General features: G+C 44.9%; 1 protein-coding gene across 5 annotated transcripts; it reads left to right on the top strand.

Annotated features, from left to right (window-relative positions):
* The first annotated feature begins 542 nt into the window (after positions 1-542).
* LOC123401233 (pollen-specific leucine-rich repeat extensin-like protein 1) lies at positions 543-4,556 on the top strand. 5 transcript variants are annotated; one of them, XM_045094976.1, is made up of 5 exons: positions 543-829; positions 1,559-1,625; positions 2,123-2,650; positions 2,751-2,890; positions 3,547-4,556. In XM_045094976.1, exons 3-5 carry the CDS (start codon positions 2,127-2,129, stop codon positions 4,311-4,313), a joined length of 1,431 nt encoding a protein of 476 aa, XP_044950911.1. In that variant the 5' UTR covers positions 543-829; positions 1,559-1,625; positions 2,123-2,126; the 3' UTR covers positions 4,314-4,556. The 5 variants fall into 5 exon arrangements, with proteins under 5 accessions (XP_044950911.1, XP_044950913.1, XP_044950912.1 ...); XM_045094978.1 differs by having other exon boundaries at positions 577-825; XM_045094977.1 differs by having other exon boundaries at positions 579-829; positions 1,550-1,625.
* Positions 4,557-18,081: the final 13,525 nt, after the last annotated feature.

Below are 18,081 nucleotides of genomic sequence, written 5' to 3'. Positions count from 1 at the left end.
AGTCCATCATAAGGATGTCGTCGCCGCCATGATATCCCCGCTTGAACATACTAGTTTCTAGATCCATCACCGACCATGAAGACGTTCGTCTTGCCGAGAAAGGATCCAACTCTTCTTTATTCAGCATCGCCGTCGCCGTCACCGTCTAAGCCATGACGACGGACGACCCAAAACTAAGCTACTAGACTCAAAAACCTAAAGCAAAAAATGATTCGCACGCACGGGATCCGACGACTCCCCTAACGATCAACGACCAAGAGGTCGGCGACGGAGGAGAGCCGACGGAAAACAAGGACGGAAAGTTGGCTCTCTTGATGGCGGGCTGGCGGCTAGGGTTTCTGGCTGCTAGCCAAACCCGCCCTTATCTGATATGTATATGTATTTTTTTTCTGCACATCACATATGAGAACATATTTGTTCATGAATTTCTATACTTGTACACTACAAGTACATGTATGCGTGCATATTTTTTTTCAGTTTTTTAATGCGGAAATAGTATTTTCGCTGAAAAAAAAAACTTCATCCAGCAGCTCGGCCGCCGCGTGCACTTTTCGGAGATTGCAGCACTATTCCCTCAAGCGAGCCCCCCACCCTAGAAAAAAAGCGAGCCTCCCTCCCGAGCGCGACAGCTAGGGTTCCTAGCCGCCGCCACCACTGCCGGCCCGCCGCCGCGGCGCGCCCAGCCGGCCGGAGCCTCCGCTGCCCCGCCTGCGGTACAATATCCCAGCAGCGCATCCCTCCGTCAAGCAGCCGCTCCCACCAGCGGCGCCTCCCTCCCTGGAGCAGGCGCTCCCGCCCGGAGCTACGCCGGCGACCAGTCCATAGGCAGGTAGCCGCCACTCCTTCGCCCTTCCTCCCTCTTCTCTCATCCCCCTCCCTCCTTCCTTTTGCTTCCACTGTTCAATTTTTTTCCTAATTTTTTGTTGTTGGATGAATACTTGATGTAGATTTGATATCGTGCGAGTATAATGATAATTACTTGCTGCATGATTTTTCCAGTGCATGTGAAAGGATTTTGCTTGATAGCTGTTTGTGATAATGCTTGTAAGGGCAAATTTTACAAATTGCGGGTTTTTTGTTTCAGATGAGCAAATGTTTTGGTTTAAACATGTTAGCAGCGAAACATGCAATGATTGACGATATATGAAAAGGAAAATGTTAAGTTGTTTTACCTGCACCGTCTTGACCTGAAATCTTAGCTTAGCAGGAACATGCAATTTCAGAGAGCAGGAGCTTTGTCTTGGTTATACTGGCCGAAATTGGTTAACACATTAGTAGTAGCGGTATTGTTGGCATGATAGATGCACCAAATCGTGTTTATGATTGGGAATATAGTGGTACTGTTATGCTGTGTGGTTGATTTTAACTGTCAGACCTAAAATATCACTGTTTAAAGTTATTGTTTCTCCTTTTGCATGTTAGCTGATTGATCTTCAGGTTCTACCTTTTTTGTTATGCCAGGATAGATGTAAAACTAACTAGTGATTTGATGCTCCATATTCATTTTACACTTACTAAAAGTTTAACTCTACTCCTTTGGAACTTCGAGGTTGAACAGGGCATCTACATTGTCAATTGGAGGGGCTTGGAACTGCTTCGGCATCAACAGTAGAGCAAACACGAAGGTAAGCTGCTGTTCCTAGCTTCTATACATTTTTTTTGTGAATTAAAAATAGTAAAACGTATCCCTGTATTGGTGCTTTTCCAAAATGCCAAATTTACGTATCCGTATCGACCCGATACTGATACACATATCCGTATTGGTGCATTTTAGCCTTAAGCTGGGCCTAGGTTTAGATGGGTTTTTCTTTTCTTTTGAGGAAACATGATGTCTGTGTGAAAGGGGTTCAAGCTTGTAGGTGTTGAAGATTGCTTTTTGTGCTTGCGCTCTACCCTTGGTAATGTGCATGACGTTTTCGTATCTGCACTTGGCCCACTATCACACTCCCCCCTATTGGTTCTTCCGACTTAAACATAAGATTTGTTCCTTCTATTGGAAAGCGACCTCTTGGAACAATTCTTGAACAGAGAAAAGCAAACTAGTCAACTTTGAAATCAACATCACCTACTTAAAATTGCTAATTATTACTGGGCCCCTTTTTGACAAGAATTCCTATTTTAGGATAATGGCTCATCGTGGACACCTAGATGGACTAATGCGCCATGGTGCATTCTCTGGAGCCGGCCTCTCTGGTCGCCAACCTTTGGAGCCTTCTCCTGCCACCATACTGGAGATCCTGGAAAACAAGCTTGCCGTGCAGACCGCAGAGGCAGAAAAACTTATCAGAGAAAATCAGCGATTGGCAGATAGCCATGCGGCCTTGAGAAAGGATATTATTGGCACTGAGACAGAAATGCAAATGATTCGCACCCACCTAGGTGATGTCCAGGTAGAGACTGATATGCACATGAGAGATTTGGTGGAGAGAATCAGATTAATGGAGGCGGACATACGGGCTGGTGAGGCAGTGATGAAGGAACTTCACCAAGTGCATATGGAGGCAAAGCGACTTATTGCTGAAAGGCAGAGGCTTACTAATGATGTAGAGGCTGCGACTAAAGAACTACAGAAGTACTCTGGTGACAATAGTAACCTTGCTGAATTGGTTGCGGAGCTAGATGGTCTACGGAAAGAGCATCACGGTCTAAGGTTTGTGATAATGTCCCTTCTAAAACATTTTTCATGTCAACCTGAGCTTTGGGATTGTATTGGTATTTATTAATAAGATTTTTGGCTCCTCGTGCAAAAGATCTGCCTTCGAGTATGAGAAAAACACAAACATCAAGCAAGTTGAGCAGATGCGGACCATGGAAATGAACTTGATAACCATGACTAAAGAGGCGGACAAGTTACGAGCTGATTTGGCAAATGCTGCAAACCGAGCACATGGTATTTGACTTCTCCTCCTTCTGTTGATCTAAATATGGGTGAAACCAGGTTGTGCTGTCTATGTAGAGGGTCACAACTCATAAGGTGGAATTAGCCTGGGTCTCTTGAGGCATTCCTGTGCCCCTACGCTTCACCAAATTTGTCATTTCTGACAGAAATTGCAGACTGGTATAGTGTCATGTCTAGGTGCATATGTCCTGTGTTACTCATGTCAAAGTAGATGTGTTATCCTGAAACTTACACCCCGCAGCAATTGTTTGTTTAGTTTAAACTCCAGCTTCTGCAAAAGAAATGGTGAACTTACTTTTTAATAACTTATTATGTGCTCAAGGTAGCTGTTCTGTTGTTAGACTTATTTGATGAAACATCTGTCAAATATAGTTTACAGCTTATCTTACCTGCAGATTTCATGACACTAGAACATGAAGCTTATGAATAGGTTCATTAAACAGCTCTAAACTTTGCAGCTAATGTCATGAGAAATTATGGTACATACATGTATGGAAAACAAATCTGTAGGCGCCAGGCCCAGGATTGCAACATAATCCTACTTTATATGCTTTTTTCTACTGGTGTTTATGACTGGCTTGTACATATATCTGCACACACTTTAATGACACTAATGCTTGAATTGCATCTGATTTTTGAACAAGCAGCAGCACAGGTTACACCTCCACAGCCTGGGACAGCACAAGCTGCAGCGGCTTCAGCAGCCACAAATCCATATGCAAGTGCATATACCAATCACCCCTCCGCATATCAGCAAGGAACTTCCCAAGCCGCGGCATACCAGCAAGGAATCCCCCAAGCCGCGGCATACCAGCAAGGAACTTCCCAAGCCACGGCATACCAGCAAGGAACTTCCCAAGCCGCGGCATACCAGCAAGGAACTTCCCAAGCCGCGGCATACCAGCAAGGAACCCCCCAAGCCGCGGCATACCAGCAAGGAACCCCTCAAGCCGCGGCATACCAGCAAGGAACCCCCCAAGCCGCGGCATACCAGCAAGGAGGACACCCCCAAGCCGCGGCATACCAGCAAGGACACCCCCAAGCTGGATCATACCAACAAGGACCTCCCCAAGCTGGAGCATATCAACAAGGACCTCCCCAAGGGGCATACGCTTACCCAACAGCTTATGATTCTGCCACCGCTTACCAGCTGCAGGCTAATGCGTATGCTAGCTATTCTGGCTATCCAGTTGCAGGTTATGCGCAACCCAACTATCCTGGCACGTACGCTGCACCTCAGCACCCAGTAGCCAGTGGCGCGGCTACTGATGCCACGAGCGCGTACGGTGCGGCTGGTAGCACGGGATATCCTGCTGCACCGGTTCAGGCAAGCAGCGGGGCTGCCAATGCGGGGCAAGCACCGCCAGCTCCTTATCCTGCAACGTATGACCCAACCAAAGCAGCCCAGAGGTGAAAAATCCGGGGTCGTAACCTGAAGATGGCCTGTATGCCCGCAAAATTTTATCCAAAAATTCTCATGGCTCTCATTTCCTTCATGTACATTCATTCACTCCCTGTAGCTTTATGCACACCATGGAGCCGCTGAGAGTCGCAGTTTATGGTCCCAAGTCTTGAATTGATTTGTATCTCTTGTTTTGCTGGATGGTTGAACTGATATAGACGTAACTGTTGGCTAATATCAGGGATGTTAGAATTACTCTTGCTGTTTTGAAATAGTGGGAAACCTAGCTGTGGTGCGAGGCTTTTTACCCTAGCGTGAAATAGCACGAATGTGTCGAGTGAACAGCAAAATCAAAAATAAAATATATTATTTTACAGATTTTTGTTTTAGCAAACATTGACAAATACTTCCATTGCTTGCAAAGTTTCATCATGAAATGGCATTTGTGGAAGAGATGCCATGTTTTGCACGAATGTCATACCATGTTGAAACTTTGCAAGCAATCAAAACAGTTGTCAATATTTGCTAAGAAAATCAGGATTTTTTTATTTTCTTTCTTTCTGATTTTACTGTTCACTCAAGCTCACATTATCGCAAGCTTAGTTTAACTGCGTCCCAATTGTAAACCAAGTGCTCAATGCAATTCGAGCAAACCTTTGCAACTTTGGGGGTTTAGGCTTCTGTGATCTTGAACATGAACATGTAACTTTTCAATCTGTCACTTGTTGCTCGGTAGGCTGGGTGAGTAGTACATGATCCGACCTCACTAAGTGCAAGGATCGTTAAAGCTGCTTATTACATGATGTATCATATCAACATCAGAAGCAGAATTAAAAGGACTAGTAAATGTGTCTATGCGTTGCAACGGGGAAAATTGCATAACCTGCTTCACATGCCACTATGCGCCATTTCTTATATTGAACTGACATTGTGAAAGTACTGTTATTGTCATCATGTATAGTATAATTGTTGGTGTGTCGAAATGAAATATAAATATTCTACTTGTTACACATCAATCTTGTCAAACATAAGATCTTCATACACATCGAACAACATGTTGATAATAAATGAAGATGTTTCATCCATGAGAAAAATAATAAGCTTCTTGCTTAGGTGAACTGAGCAAGCTACATATGAAAAATGGTGCTTAAATTCTACGATGGGCTAACAAATGAAACCAACCATCTATGGATATTGTCCAATGTGTTATGTAAAAATTTCAAATGGTATGAAACAACTAATTCAAGAACTGACGTCATTTTACTAGCTATACACTCGAGTTGGTCTGACCATCTTTTTTATAGTTGCAAAACAAATATTTCTTGAGAACTTGCAATATTTCTTGAGAACTTGCAAGTAATTATTATGATTATAATCTAGAGAACTACCTTGTCCTACTAAAGAACAAACAATCTAAGAACAATCCCCCTTTCTCAGCTGTAACATTACTGAAGGGGAATGTCGCATGGGAAACAAAGATTTTCCTACGCGCACGAAGACCTATCATGGTGATGTCTATCTACGAGAGGGGATGAGTGATCTACGTACCCTTGTAGATCGTACAGCAGAATCGTTAGTGAACGCGGTTGATGTAGTGGAACGTCCTCACATCCCTTGATCCGCCCCGCGAACAATCCCGCGATCAGTCCCACGATCTAGTACCGAACGGACGGCACCTCCGCGTTCAGCACACGTACAGCTCGACGATGATCTCGGCCTTCTTGATCCAGCAAGAGAGACGGAGAGGTAGAAGAGTTCTCCGGCAGCGTGACGACGCTCCGGAGGTTGGTGATGACCTTGTCTCAGCAGGGCTCCGCCCGAGCTCTGCGGAAACGCGATCTAGAGGAAAAACCGTGGAGGTATGTGGTCGGGCTGCCGTGGAAAAGTCGTCTCAAATCAGCCCTAAAACCTCCATATATATAGGTGGGAGGGAGGGGACCTTGCCTTGGGGCTCAAGGAGCCCCAAGGGGGTCGGCCGAGTCCAAGGGGGGAGGACTCCCCCCCCCCCAAACCGAGTTGGACTTGGTTTGGTGGGAGGGAGTCCCCCTTCCTTCCCACCTCCTCCCTTTTTTTTCCTTTTCCCTTGATTTTCTCCTCTTGGCGCATAGAGCCCTTTTGGGCTATCCCACCAGCCCACTAAGGGCTGGTGTGCCACCCTCAAGGCCTATGGGCTTCCCCGGGGTGGGTTGCCCCCCCCCCCCCGGTGAACTCCCGGAACCCATTTGTCATTCCCGGTACATTCCCGGTAACTCCGAAAACCTTCCGGTAATCAAATGAGGTCATCCTATATATCAATCTTCGTTTCCGGACTATTCCGGAAACCCTCGTGACGTCCGTGATCTCATCCGGGACTCCGAACAACATTCGGTAACCAACCATATAACTCAAATACGCATAAAACAACGTCGAACCTTAAGTGTGCAGACCCTGCGGGTTCGAGAACTATGTAGACATGACCCGAGAGACTCCTCGGTCAATATCTAATAGCGGGACCTGGATGCCCATATTGGATCCTACATATTCTACGAAGATCTTATCGTTTGAACCTCAGTGCCAAGGATTCATATAATCCCGTATGTCATTCCCTTTGTCCTTCGGTATGTTACTTGCCCGAGATTCGATCGTCAGTATCCGTATACCTATTTCAATCTCGTTTACCGGCAAGTCTCTTTACTCATTCCGTAATACAAGATCCCGCAACTTACACTAAGTTACATTGCTTGCAAGGCTTGTGTGTGATGTTGTATTACCGAGTGGGCCCCGAGATACCTCTCCGTTCACACGGAGTGACAAATCCCAGTCTTGATCCATACTAACTCAACTAACACCTTCGGAGATACCTGTAGAGCATCTTTATAGTCACCCAGTTACGTTGCGACGTTTGATACACACAAAGCATTCCTCCGGTGTCAGTGAGTTATATGATCTCATGGTCACAGGAATAAATACTTGACACGCAGAAAACAGTAGCAACAAAATGACACGATCAACATGCTACGTCTATTAGTTTGGGTCTAGTTCATCACGTGATTTTTCTAATGACGTGATTCAGTTATCAAGCAACAACACCTTGTTCATAATCAGAAGACACTGACTATCTTTGATCAACTGGCTAGCCAACTAGAGGCTTGCTAGGGACGGTGTTTTGTCTATGTATCCACACATGTAAATGAGTCTTCATTCAATACAATTATAGCATGGATAATAAACGATTATCTTGATACAGGAATTATAATAATAACTATATTTATCATTGCCTCTAGGGCATAATTCCAACAACTACAACACAAGTATCATCTGATTCTGTTCTCACCCTCTCTTACTGGTTATGAACTTCAGCTGCCTTACTCCTCCGCTTAGGCCGTGTCGCCTCGACAATTTGGTCTCTTTGGTCGCCGCACACTCAGCATCCTGCAATTTTCTAATGAATTGCATCCAGTTTCAACTCAAGCAAGTTTGCTAGTACAATAAAAATTGCAACCAAACGATATTGGCAAACCTGATGATGTCCTAAGTTTTCCTCTGATCCAGCAAGAAGCTTATCGAGGCGGCTCCAGCCAGCACGTCATAGGATCAAACGGTCGGCGGCATGCTGGATGGTCCTCGTCCGCTACACACCCTGCAGATTTTTTGTTTGAAGAATTCATGCAAGAAATAGAATTCAAGTGTAACTTCTATATCTAGTATATACTCCCTATATTAAAAAATATAAAAACGTTTAGATCTAAACACTTTTATAGGGAGTGCATGTAAATGCAATTTGTTCATATAATTTACCTATTGTCTTGAAAGAAGCAAACCATGTACCTACCTTCGTCTATATATTTATTGGGATGACATAAGCGACAATAGTATGGACCCAGTATAGCTGTATAGGATACCCCCAAGAGGATATGTATCATGAGACTGTGGCAATGACTTTAGATAAATATAGAAGATAAATTTTATATTCAATTGACACTCAATAATTAGCAAACCCTCAACGGTGTTCCGTTCCATGATATAAGTTGCAGCTGCAAGGAATAGAAATCCTCTCGATCAGCAGCAGAATTATTCACTTGCTTATTTGGTATCTGGATCTTTCAGTACATGGGAAAATTAGAAGCTATTGTACTTTAGATTTTGACAACAAACAACAAACTCGTTATACGTCTACACTAAAATGGTCTTCTCAATTTACTCATTTACTTATTTTCAATTATATACATGTTCTTACTACTGCTACTGAAGATCATGGCATTTTTCATACTGCATTTTTCCAGGTTTTAGCTTACATGCTTTTTCCTAAGCTTCCATGTGTGAAACGTAGTTAGCACTCTGTACTCATAGACGACTTATAACCATATATATAGGCATTTCAGAATGGCAATGAAAGATACTGTGGAACTTAAAGTCTGTAAATTGTAAATTAAATAAAACGATGACATGAACATAGAAGGCATGTGTCTCCTACAACTACATCATGTCCATCTAACAAACTAAAGCAATTGTCAGTCTAATATATTTTCAGATTAGGCTCGCTCATTACCATACAACTTTTAGATAGAATAAATCATACATTACACAAAAACTATATAGAGAAAAATAGAATAAGGGAAAGAATCTTGAACCACCGACACGCATAACTTACAACATAGAACCTCTGGTGAAGTTGTTGTTGGGAACGTTGCATGGAAAACAAAAAAATTCCTACGCACATGAAGACCTATCATGATGATGTTCATCTACGAGAGGGAGATCGGATCCACATACCCTTGTAGATCGCTAAGCGGGAAGCATTAAGAAACGCGGTTGATGTAGTGGAACAACTTCGTGATTCAAATCACCGTCGTCCCACGATCCGTCCCGATCTAGCACCGAATGGACGACACCTCCGCGTTCAGCACACATACAGCTCGATGACGATCTCCGCCTTCTTGATCCAGCAAGAGAGACGGTGAAGTAGATGAGTTCTCCGGCAGCGTGAGGTTTGGTGGGAGGGAGTCCCCCTTCCTTCCCACCTCCTCCCTTTTTTTTCCTTTTCCCTTGATTTTCTCCTCTTGGCGCATAGAGCCCTTTTGGGCTGTCCCACCAGCCCACTAAGGGCTGGTGTGCCACCCTCAAGGCCTATGGGCTTCCCCAGGGTGGGTTGCCCCCCCCGGTGAACTCCCGGAACCCATTTGTCATTCCCGGTACATTCCCGGTAACTCCGAAAACCTTCCCGTAATCAAATGAGGTCATCCTATATATCATCCGGACTATTCCGGAAACCCTCGTGACGTCCGTGATCTCATCCGGGACTCCGAACAACATTCGGTAACCAACCATATAACTCAAATACGCATAAAACAACGTCGAACCTTAAGTGTGCAGACCCTGCGGGTTCGAGAACTATGTAGACATGACCCGAGAGACTCCTCGGTCAATATCCAATAGCGGGACCTGGATGCCCATATTGGATCCTACATATTCTACGAAGATCTTATCGTTTGAACCTCAGTGCCAAGGATTCATATAATCCCGTATGTCATTCCCTTTGTCCTTCGGTATGTTACTTGCCCGAGATTCGATCGTCAGTATCCGTATACCTATTTCAATCTCGTTTACCGGCAAGTCTCTTTACTCGTTCCGTAATACAAGATCCCACAACTTACACTAAGTTACATTGCTTGCAAGGCTTGTGTGTGATGTTGTATTACCGAGTGGGCCCCGAGATACCTCTCCGTTCACACGGAGTGACAAATCCCAGTCTTGATCCATACTAACTCAACTAACACCTTCGGAGATACCTGTAGAGCATCTTTATAGTCACCCAGTTACGTTGCGACGTTTGATACACACAAAGCATTCTTCTGGTGTCAGTGAGTTATATGATCTCATGGTCACAGGAATAAATACTTGACACGCAGAAAACAGTAGCAAAAAAATGACACGATCAACATGCTACGTCTATTAGTTTGGGTCTAGTCCATCACGTGATTCTCCTAATGACGTGATCCAGTTATCAAGCAACAACACCTTGTTCATAATCAGAAGACACTGACTATCTTTGATCAACTGGCTAGCCAACTAGAGGCTTGCTAGGGACGGTGTTTTGTCTATGTATCCACACATGTAAATGAGTCTTCATTCAATACAATTATAGCATGGATAATAAACGATTATCTTGATACAGGAATTATAATAATAACTTTATTTATCATTGCCTCTAGGGCATAATTCCAACAGTCTCCCACTTGCACTAGAGTCAATAATCTAGCCCTCACATCACCATGTGAATTACATTGTAATAAATCTAACACCCAGACAGTTCTGGTGTTGATCATGCTTTGGCCGTGGAAGAGGTTTAGTCAGCGGGTCCGCTACATTCAGATCCGTGTGCACTTTGCATATATTCACGTCCTCTCCCTCGACGTAGTCGCGGATGAGGTTGAAGCGTCGTTTGATGTGTCTGGTCTTCTTGTGAAACCGTGGTTCCTTTGCTAAGGCAATGGCACTAGTGTTGTCACAGAACAAGGTTATTGGATTCAGTGCGCTTGGCACCACTCCAAGATCCGTCATGAACTGCTTCATCCAGACACCCTCCTTAGCCGCCTCCGAGGCAGCCATGTACTCTGCTTCACATGTAGAATCTGCTACGACGCTTTGCTTGGAACTGCACCAGCTTACTGCACCCCCATTAAGAATAAATACGTATCCGGTTTGCGACTTAGAGTCGTCCGGATCTGTGTCAAAGCTTGCATCGACGTAACCTTTTACAGCGAGCTCTTCGTCACCTCCATACACGAGAAACATCTCCTTAGTCCTTTTCAGGTACTTCAGGATATTCTTGACCGCTGTCCAGTGATCCACTCCTGGATTAGTCTGGAACCTACCTGCCATACTTATGGCCAGGCTAACATCCGGTCTAGTGCACAGCATCGCATACATGATAGAACCTATGGCTGAAGCATAGGGGACGGAGCGCATATGCTCTCTATCTTCATCAGTTGCTGGGCACTGAGTCTTACTCAATCTCGTACCTTGTAGAACTGGCAAGAACCCTTTCTTGGACTGTTCCATTTTGAACCTCTTCAAAACATTATCAAGGTATGTGCTTTGTGAAAGTCCTATCAGGCGTTTTGATCTATCCCTATAGATCTTAATGCCTAGAATGTAAGCAGCTTCTCCTAGGTCCTTCATAGAGAAACTTTTATTCAAGTAATACTTTATGCTCTCTAAAAACTCTACGTTGTTTCCAATCAGTAATATGTCATCCACATATAATATTAGAAACGCCACAGAGCTCCCACTCACTTTCTTGTAAATACAAGATTCTCCAACCACTTGTATAAACCCAAATGCTTTGCTCACCTCATCAAAGCGTTTGTTCCAACTCCGAGATGCTTGCACCGGTCCATAAATGGATCGCTGGAGCTTGCACACCTTGTTAGCATTCTTAGGATCGACAAAACCTTCGGGTTGTATCATATACAACTCTTCCTTAAGGAAACCGTTAAGGAACGCCGTTTTGACATCCATCTGCCAGATTTCATAATCGAAAAATGCAGATATTGCTAACATGATTCTGACGGACTTAAGCATCGCTACGGGTGAGAAAGTCTCATCGTACTCAACTCCTTGAACTTGTGAAAAACCCTTTGCCACAAGTCGAGCTTTATAAACGGTCACATTACCGTCAGCGCCCGTCTTCCTCTTAAAGATCCATTTGTTCTGAATGGCCTTGCGGCCCTCAGGCAGTACATCCAAAGTCCACACTTTGTTCTCATACATGGATCCTATCTCGGACTTCATGGCTTCCAGCCATTTGTTGGAATCTGGGCCCACCATTGCTTCTTCATAATTCGCAGGTTCATTGTTGTCTAACAACATGATTGATAAGACGGGATTACCGTATCACTCTGGAGCAGCACGTGGTCTCATCGACCTGCGTGGTTCGACAGAAACTTGAACTGGAGTTTCATGATCATCATCATTAACTTCCTCCTCAACCGGCGTCGCAATGACATAGGTTTCCCCTTGCCCTGCGCCACCATCCAGAGGGATGAGAGGTTCGACAACCTCGTCAAGTTCTATCTTCCTCCCACTCAATTCTCTCAAGAGAAACTCCTTCTCGAGAAAAGCTCCGTTTTTAGCAACAAACACTTTGCCCTCGGATTTGAGATAGAAGGTGCACCCAACTGTCTCTTTTGGGTAACCTATGAAGACGCACTTTTCCGCTTTGGGTTCCAGCTTTTCAGGCTGAAGCTTTTTGACATAAGCATCACATCCCCAGACTTTAAGAAACGACAACTTTGGCCTTTTGCCATACCACAGTTCGTATGGTGTCGTCTCAACGGATTTTGATGGTGCCCTATTTAAAGTGAATGCAGCTGTTTCTAATGCATAGCCCCAAAGTGATAACGGTAAATCAGTAAGAGACATCATAGATCGCACCATCTCTAATAGAGTACGATTACGACGTTCGGACACACCATTACGCTGTGGTGTTCTAGGCGGTGTTAACTGTGAAACAATTTCACATTGTCTTAAGTGAGCACCAAACTCGAAACTCAGATATTCACCCCCGCGATCAGACCGTAGGAACTTGATCTTCTTGTTACGATGATTTTCCACTTCACTCTGAAATTGCTTGAACTTTTCAAATGTTTCAGACTTGTGCTTCATCAAGTAGGCATAACCATATCTACTTAAATCGTCAGTGAAGGTGAGAAAATAACGATATCCGCCGCGTGCCTCCACGCTCATTGGACCACACACATCGGTATGTATGATTTCCAACAAGTCACTTGCACGCTCCATTGTTCCTGAGAACGGAGTCTTAGTCATCTTGCCCATGAGGCATGGTTCGCACGTGTCAAGTGAATCAAAGTCAAGTGACTCCAAAAGTCCATCAGCATGGAGTTTCTTCATGCGCTTTACACCAATATGACCTAAGCGGCAGTGCCACAAAAATATGGCGCTATCATTGTTAACTCTAACTCTTTTGGTCTCAATGTTATGTATATGCGTATCGCTATCAAGATTCAATATGAACAATCCTCTCACATTCGGTGCATGACCATAAAAGATGTTACTCATAGAAATAGAACAACCATTATTCTCTGACTTAAAAGAGTAACCGTCTCGCAATAAACAAGATCCAGATATAATGTTCATGCTCAACGCAGGCACTAAATAACAATGACTTAAGTTCATCACTAATCCTGACGGTAACTGAAGTGACACTGTGCCGACGGCGATTGCATCAACCTTGGAACCATTTCCTATGCGCATCGTCACTTCATCTTTCGCCAGCCTTCGCCTATTCCGCAGTTCCTGTTTCGAGTTGCAAATATGAGCAACAGAACCGGTATCGAATACCCAGGCACTACTACGAGAGCCGGTTAAGTACACATCAATAACATGTATATCAAATATACCTGATTTTTCTTTGCCCGCCTTCTTATCTTCCAGATACTTGGGGCAATTGCGCTTCCAGTGACCCATACCCTTGCAATAGTAACACTCCGTTTCCGGCTTAGGTCCAGCTTTGGGTTTCTTCGTTAGATTGGCAACAGGCTTGCCGCTCTTCTTCGAATTGCCCTTCTTGCCTTTGCCGTTTCTCTTGAAACTAGTGGTCTTATTCACCATCAACACTTGATGCTCTTTACGGAGTTCAGACTCTGCGACTTTCAACATCGCAAACAACTCGCCGGGAGACTTGTTCATCCCTTGCATGTTGTAGTTCAACACAAAGCCTTTATAGCTTGGCGGCAGTGATTGAAGGATTCTGTCAGTGATAGCTTCTTGCGGGAGTTCAATCCCCAGCTCAGCTAGACGGTTTGAGTACCCAGACATTTTGAGCACATGTTCACTGACAGATGAGTTTTCCTCCATCTTGCAAGCATATAATTTATCGGAGGTCTCATACCTCTCGATCCGGGCGTTCTTCTGAAAGATAAACTCCAACTCCTGGAACATCTCAAATGCTCCATGACGCTCAAAGCAACGTTGAAGTCCCGGTTCTAAGCCATACAAGACTGCACATTGAACTATTGAGTAGTCCTCCTTACGTGCTAACCAAGCGTTCTTAACATCCTGATCAGCCGTAGCGGGTGGTTCATCTCCTAACGCAGCATTAAGGACATAATCCTTCTTCCCAGCTTCTAAGATTAGCTTAAGATTACGAGCCCAGTCTACAAAGTTGCTTCCATCATCTTTCAACTTAGCTTTCTCTAGGAACGTATTAAAATTCAGGATGACTGTCGCGTGAGCCATGATCTACAACACAAATATATTCAAAGTGGACTTAGACTATGTTCAAGATAATTAGAGTTTAACTTAATCAAATTATACGCTAAACTCCCAGTCAAAAAGTACATCTCTCTAGTCATTTGAGTGGTTCATGATCCACTTACACTAGCTCAAGTCCGATCATCACGTGAGTTGAGTATAGTTTCAGTGGTAAGCATCCCTATGCTAATCATATCATCTATATGATTCATGATCGACCTTTTGGTCTCTTGTGTTCCGAGGCCATGTCTGCACATGCTAGGCTCGTCAAGCTTAACCCGAGTGTTCCGCGTGCGCAACTGTTTTGCACCCGTTGTATGTGAACGTTGAGTCTGTCACACCCGATCATCACGTGGTGTCTTGAAACGACGAATTGTAGCAACGGTGTACAGTCGGGGAGAACACAATTTCGTCTTGAAATTTTAGTGAGAGATCACCTCATAATGCTACCGTCGTTCTAAGCAAAATAAGGTGCATAAAAGGATTAACATCACATGCAATTCATAAGTGACATGATATGGCCATCATCACGTGCTTCTTGATCTCCATCACCAAAGCACCGGCACGATCTTCTTGTCATCGGCGCCACACCATGATCTCCATCAACGTGTTGCCATCGGGGTTGTCGTGCTACTCATGCTATTACTACTAAAGCTACATCCTAGCAAAATAGTAAACGCATCTGCAAGCACACACGTTAGTATAAAGACAACCCTATGGCTCCTGCCGGTTGTCGTACCATCGACGTGCAAGTCGATATTTCTATTACAACATGATCATCTCATACATCCAATATATCACATCACATCATTGGCCATATCACATCACAAGCATACCCTGCAAAAACAAGTTAGACGTCCTCTAATTTTGTTGTTGCATGTTTTACGTGGTGACCATGGGTATCTAGTAGGATCGCATCTTACCTACGCAAACACCACAACGGAGATATATGAGTTGCTATTTAACCTCATCCAAGGACCTCCTCGGTCAAATCCGATTCAACTAAAGTTGGAGAAACCGACACTTGCCAGTCATCTTTGAGCAACGGAGTTACTCGTAACGATGAAACCAGTCTCTCGTAAGCGTACGAGTAATGTCGGTCCAAGCCGCTTCAATCCAACAATACCGCGGAATCAAGAAAAGACTAAGGAGGGCAGCAAAACGCACATCACCGCCCACAAAAACTGTTGTGTTCTACTCGAGAAGACATCTACGCATGAACCTAGCTCATGATGCCACTGAAGGGGAACGTCGCATGGAAAACAAAAATTTTCCTACGCGCACGAAGACCTATCATGGTGATGTCCATCTATGAGAGGGGATGAGTGATCTACGTACCCTTGTAGATCGTACAACAGAAGCGTTAGTGAACGCGGTTGATGTAGTGGAACGTCCTCACGTCCCTCGATCCGCCTCGCGAACAATCCCGCGATCAGTCCCACGATATAGTACCGAACGGACGGCACCTCCGCGTTCAGCACACGTACAGCTCGATGATGATCTCGGCCTTCTTGATCCAACAAGAGAGACAGAGAGGTAGAAGAGTTCTCCGGCAGCGTGACGGCGCTCCGGAGGTTGGTGATGACCTTGTCTCAGCAGGGCTCCGCCCGAGCTCCGCAGAAACGCGATCTAGAGGAAAAACCGTGGAGGTATGTGGTCGGGCTGCCGTGGAAAAGTCGTCTCAAATCAGCCCTAAAACCTCCGTATATATAGGTGGGAGGGAGGGGACCTTGCCTTGGGGCTCAAGGATCCCCAAGGGGGTCGGTCGAGTCCAAGGGGGGAGGACTCCCCCCCAAACCGAGTTGGACTTGGTTTGGTGGGAGGGAGTCCCCCTTCCTTCCCACCTCCTCCCTTTTTTTTTCCTTTTCCCTTGATTTTCTCCTCTTGGCGCATAGAGCCCTTTTGGGCTGTCCCACCAGCCCACTAAGGGCTGGTGTGCCACCCTCAAGTCCTATGGGCTTCCCCGGGGTGGGTTGCCCCCCCGGTGAACTCCCGGAACCCATTCGTCATTCCCGGTACATTCCCGGTAACTCCGAAAACCTTCCGGTAATCAAATGAGGTCATCCTATATATCAATCTTCGTTTCCGGACTATTCCGGAAACCCTCGTGACGTCCGTGGTCTCATCCGGGACTCCGAACAACATTCGGTAACCAACCATATAACTCAAATACGCATAAAACAACGTCGAACCTTAAGTGTGCAGACCCTGCGGGTTCGAGAACTATGTAGACATGACCCGAGAGACTCCTCGGTCAATATCCAATAGCGGGACCTGGATGCCCATATTGGATCCTACATATTCTACGAAGATCTTATCGTTTGAACCTCAGTGCCAAGGATTCATATAATCCCGTATGTCATTCCCTTTGTCCTTCGGTATGTTACTTGCCCGAGATTCAATCGTCAGTATCCGTATACCTATTTCAATCTCGTTTACCGACAAGTCTCTTTACTCGTTCCGTAATACAAGATCCCGCAACTTACACTAAGTTACATTGCTTGCAAGGCTTGTGTGTGATGTTGTATTACCGAGTGGGCCCCGAGATACCTCTCCGTTCACACGGAGTGACAAATCCCAGTCTTGATCCATACTAACTCAACTAACACCTTCGGAGATACCTGTAGAGCATCTTTATAGTCACCCAGTTACGTTGTGACGTTTGATACACACAAAGCATTCCTCCGGTGTTAGTGAGTTATATGATCTCATGGTCACAGGAATAAATACTTGACACGCAGAAAACAGTAGCAACAAAATGACATGATCAACATGCTACGTCTATTAGTTTGGGTCTAGTCCATCACGTGATTCTCCTAATGACGTGATCCAGTTATCAAGCAACAACACCTTGTTCATAATCAGAAGACACTGACTATCTTTGATCAACTGGCTAGCCAACTAGAGGCTTGCTAGGGACGGTGTTTTGTCTATGTATCCACACATGTAAATGAGTCTTCATTCAATACAATCATAGCATGGATAATAAACGTTTATCTTGATACAAGAATTATAATAATAACTATATTTATCATTTCCTCTAGGGCATAATTCTAAGAGTCTCCCACTTGCACTAGAGTCAATAATCTAGCCCTCAAGGGAGCCCCTAGGGCGCCGACCGAGTGGAGGAGGAGGGGACTCCAACTCCAATTCGGTTTGGGGAAGGAGGAGTCCCCTCCTTCCTTCCCAGCTCCCTCTTTTTTTTCCTTTGATTTTTCTTCTAGCCGACATAGCCCTATTGGGCTGGTCTCACCAGCCCACCAAGGGCTGGTGCGCCACCCATGGGCTATTGGGTTCTCTCCCGGGTGCGTGGCCCCCTCCGAGTAAAACCCCGGAACCCATTCGTCACTCTCGGTACACCGCGGTAATGCCCGAAATCTTTCCGGATGCCAAATGAAACAATCATATATATCAATCTTCGTTTCCGGACCATTTTGGAAACCCTCGTGATGTCCGTGATCTCATCCGGGACTCTGAACAACCTTTGGTCACCAACACCTATAACTCAACGATACCGAAATATCAC

This window comes from Hordeum vulgare, chromosome 6H (genome assembly GCF_904849725.1).
Source record: "Hordeum vulgare subsp. vulgare chromosome 6H, MorexV3_pseudomolecules_assembly, whole genome shotgun sequence".
Classification (NCBI taxonomy): domain Eukaryota; kingdom Viridiplantae; phylum Streptophyta; class Magnoliopsida; order Poales; family Poaceae; genus Hordeum; species Hordeum vulgare.
This window is presented reverse-complemented; position numbering and strand designations above follow the sequence as displayed.

What these genes read in the sequence shown, in the direction of transcription:
- LOC123401233 (XM_045094976.1), top strand. Translation starts at nt 2,127, where the DNA reads ATGGCTCATCGTGGACACCTAGATGGACTAATGCGCCATGGTGCATTC. An exon ending in AAAGAGCATCACGGTCTAAG is followed by an intron (nt 2,651 to 2,750) that starts GTTTGTGATAAT and finishes CTCGTGCAAAAG; the next exon opens with ATCTGCCTTCGAGTATGAGA. An exon ending in TGCTGCAAACCGAGCACATG is followed by an intron (nt 2,891 to 3,546) that starts GTATTTGACTTC and finishes TTGAACAAGCAG; the next exon opens with CAGCACAGGTTACACCTCCA.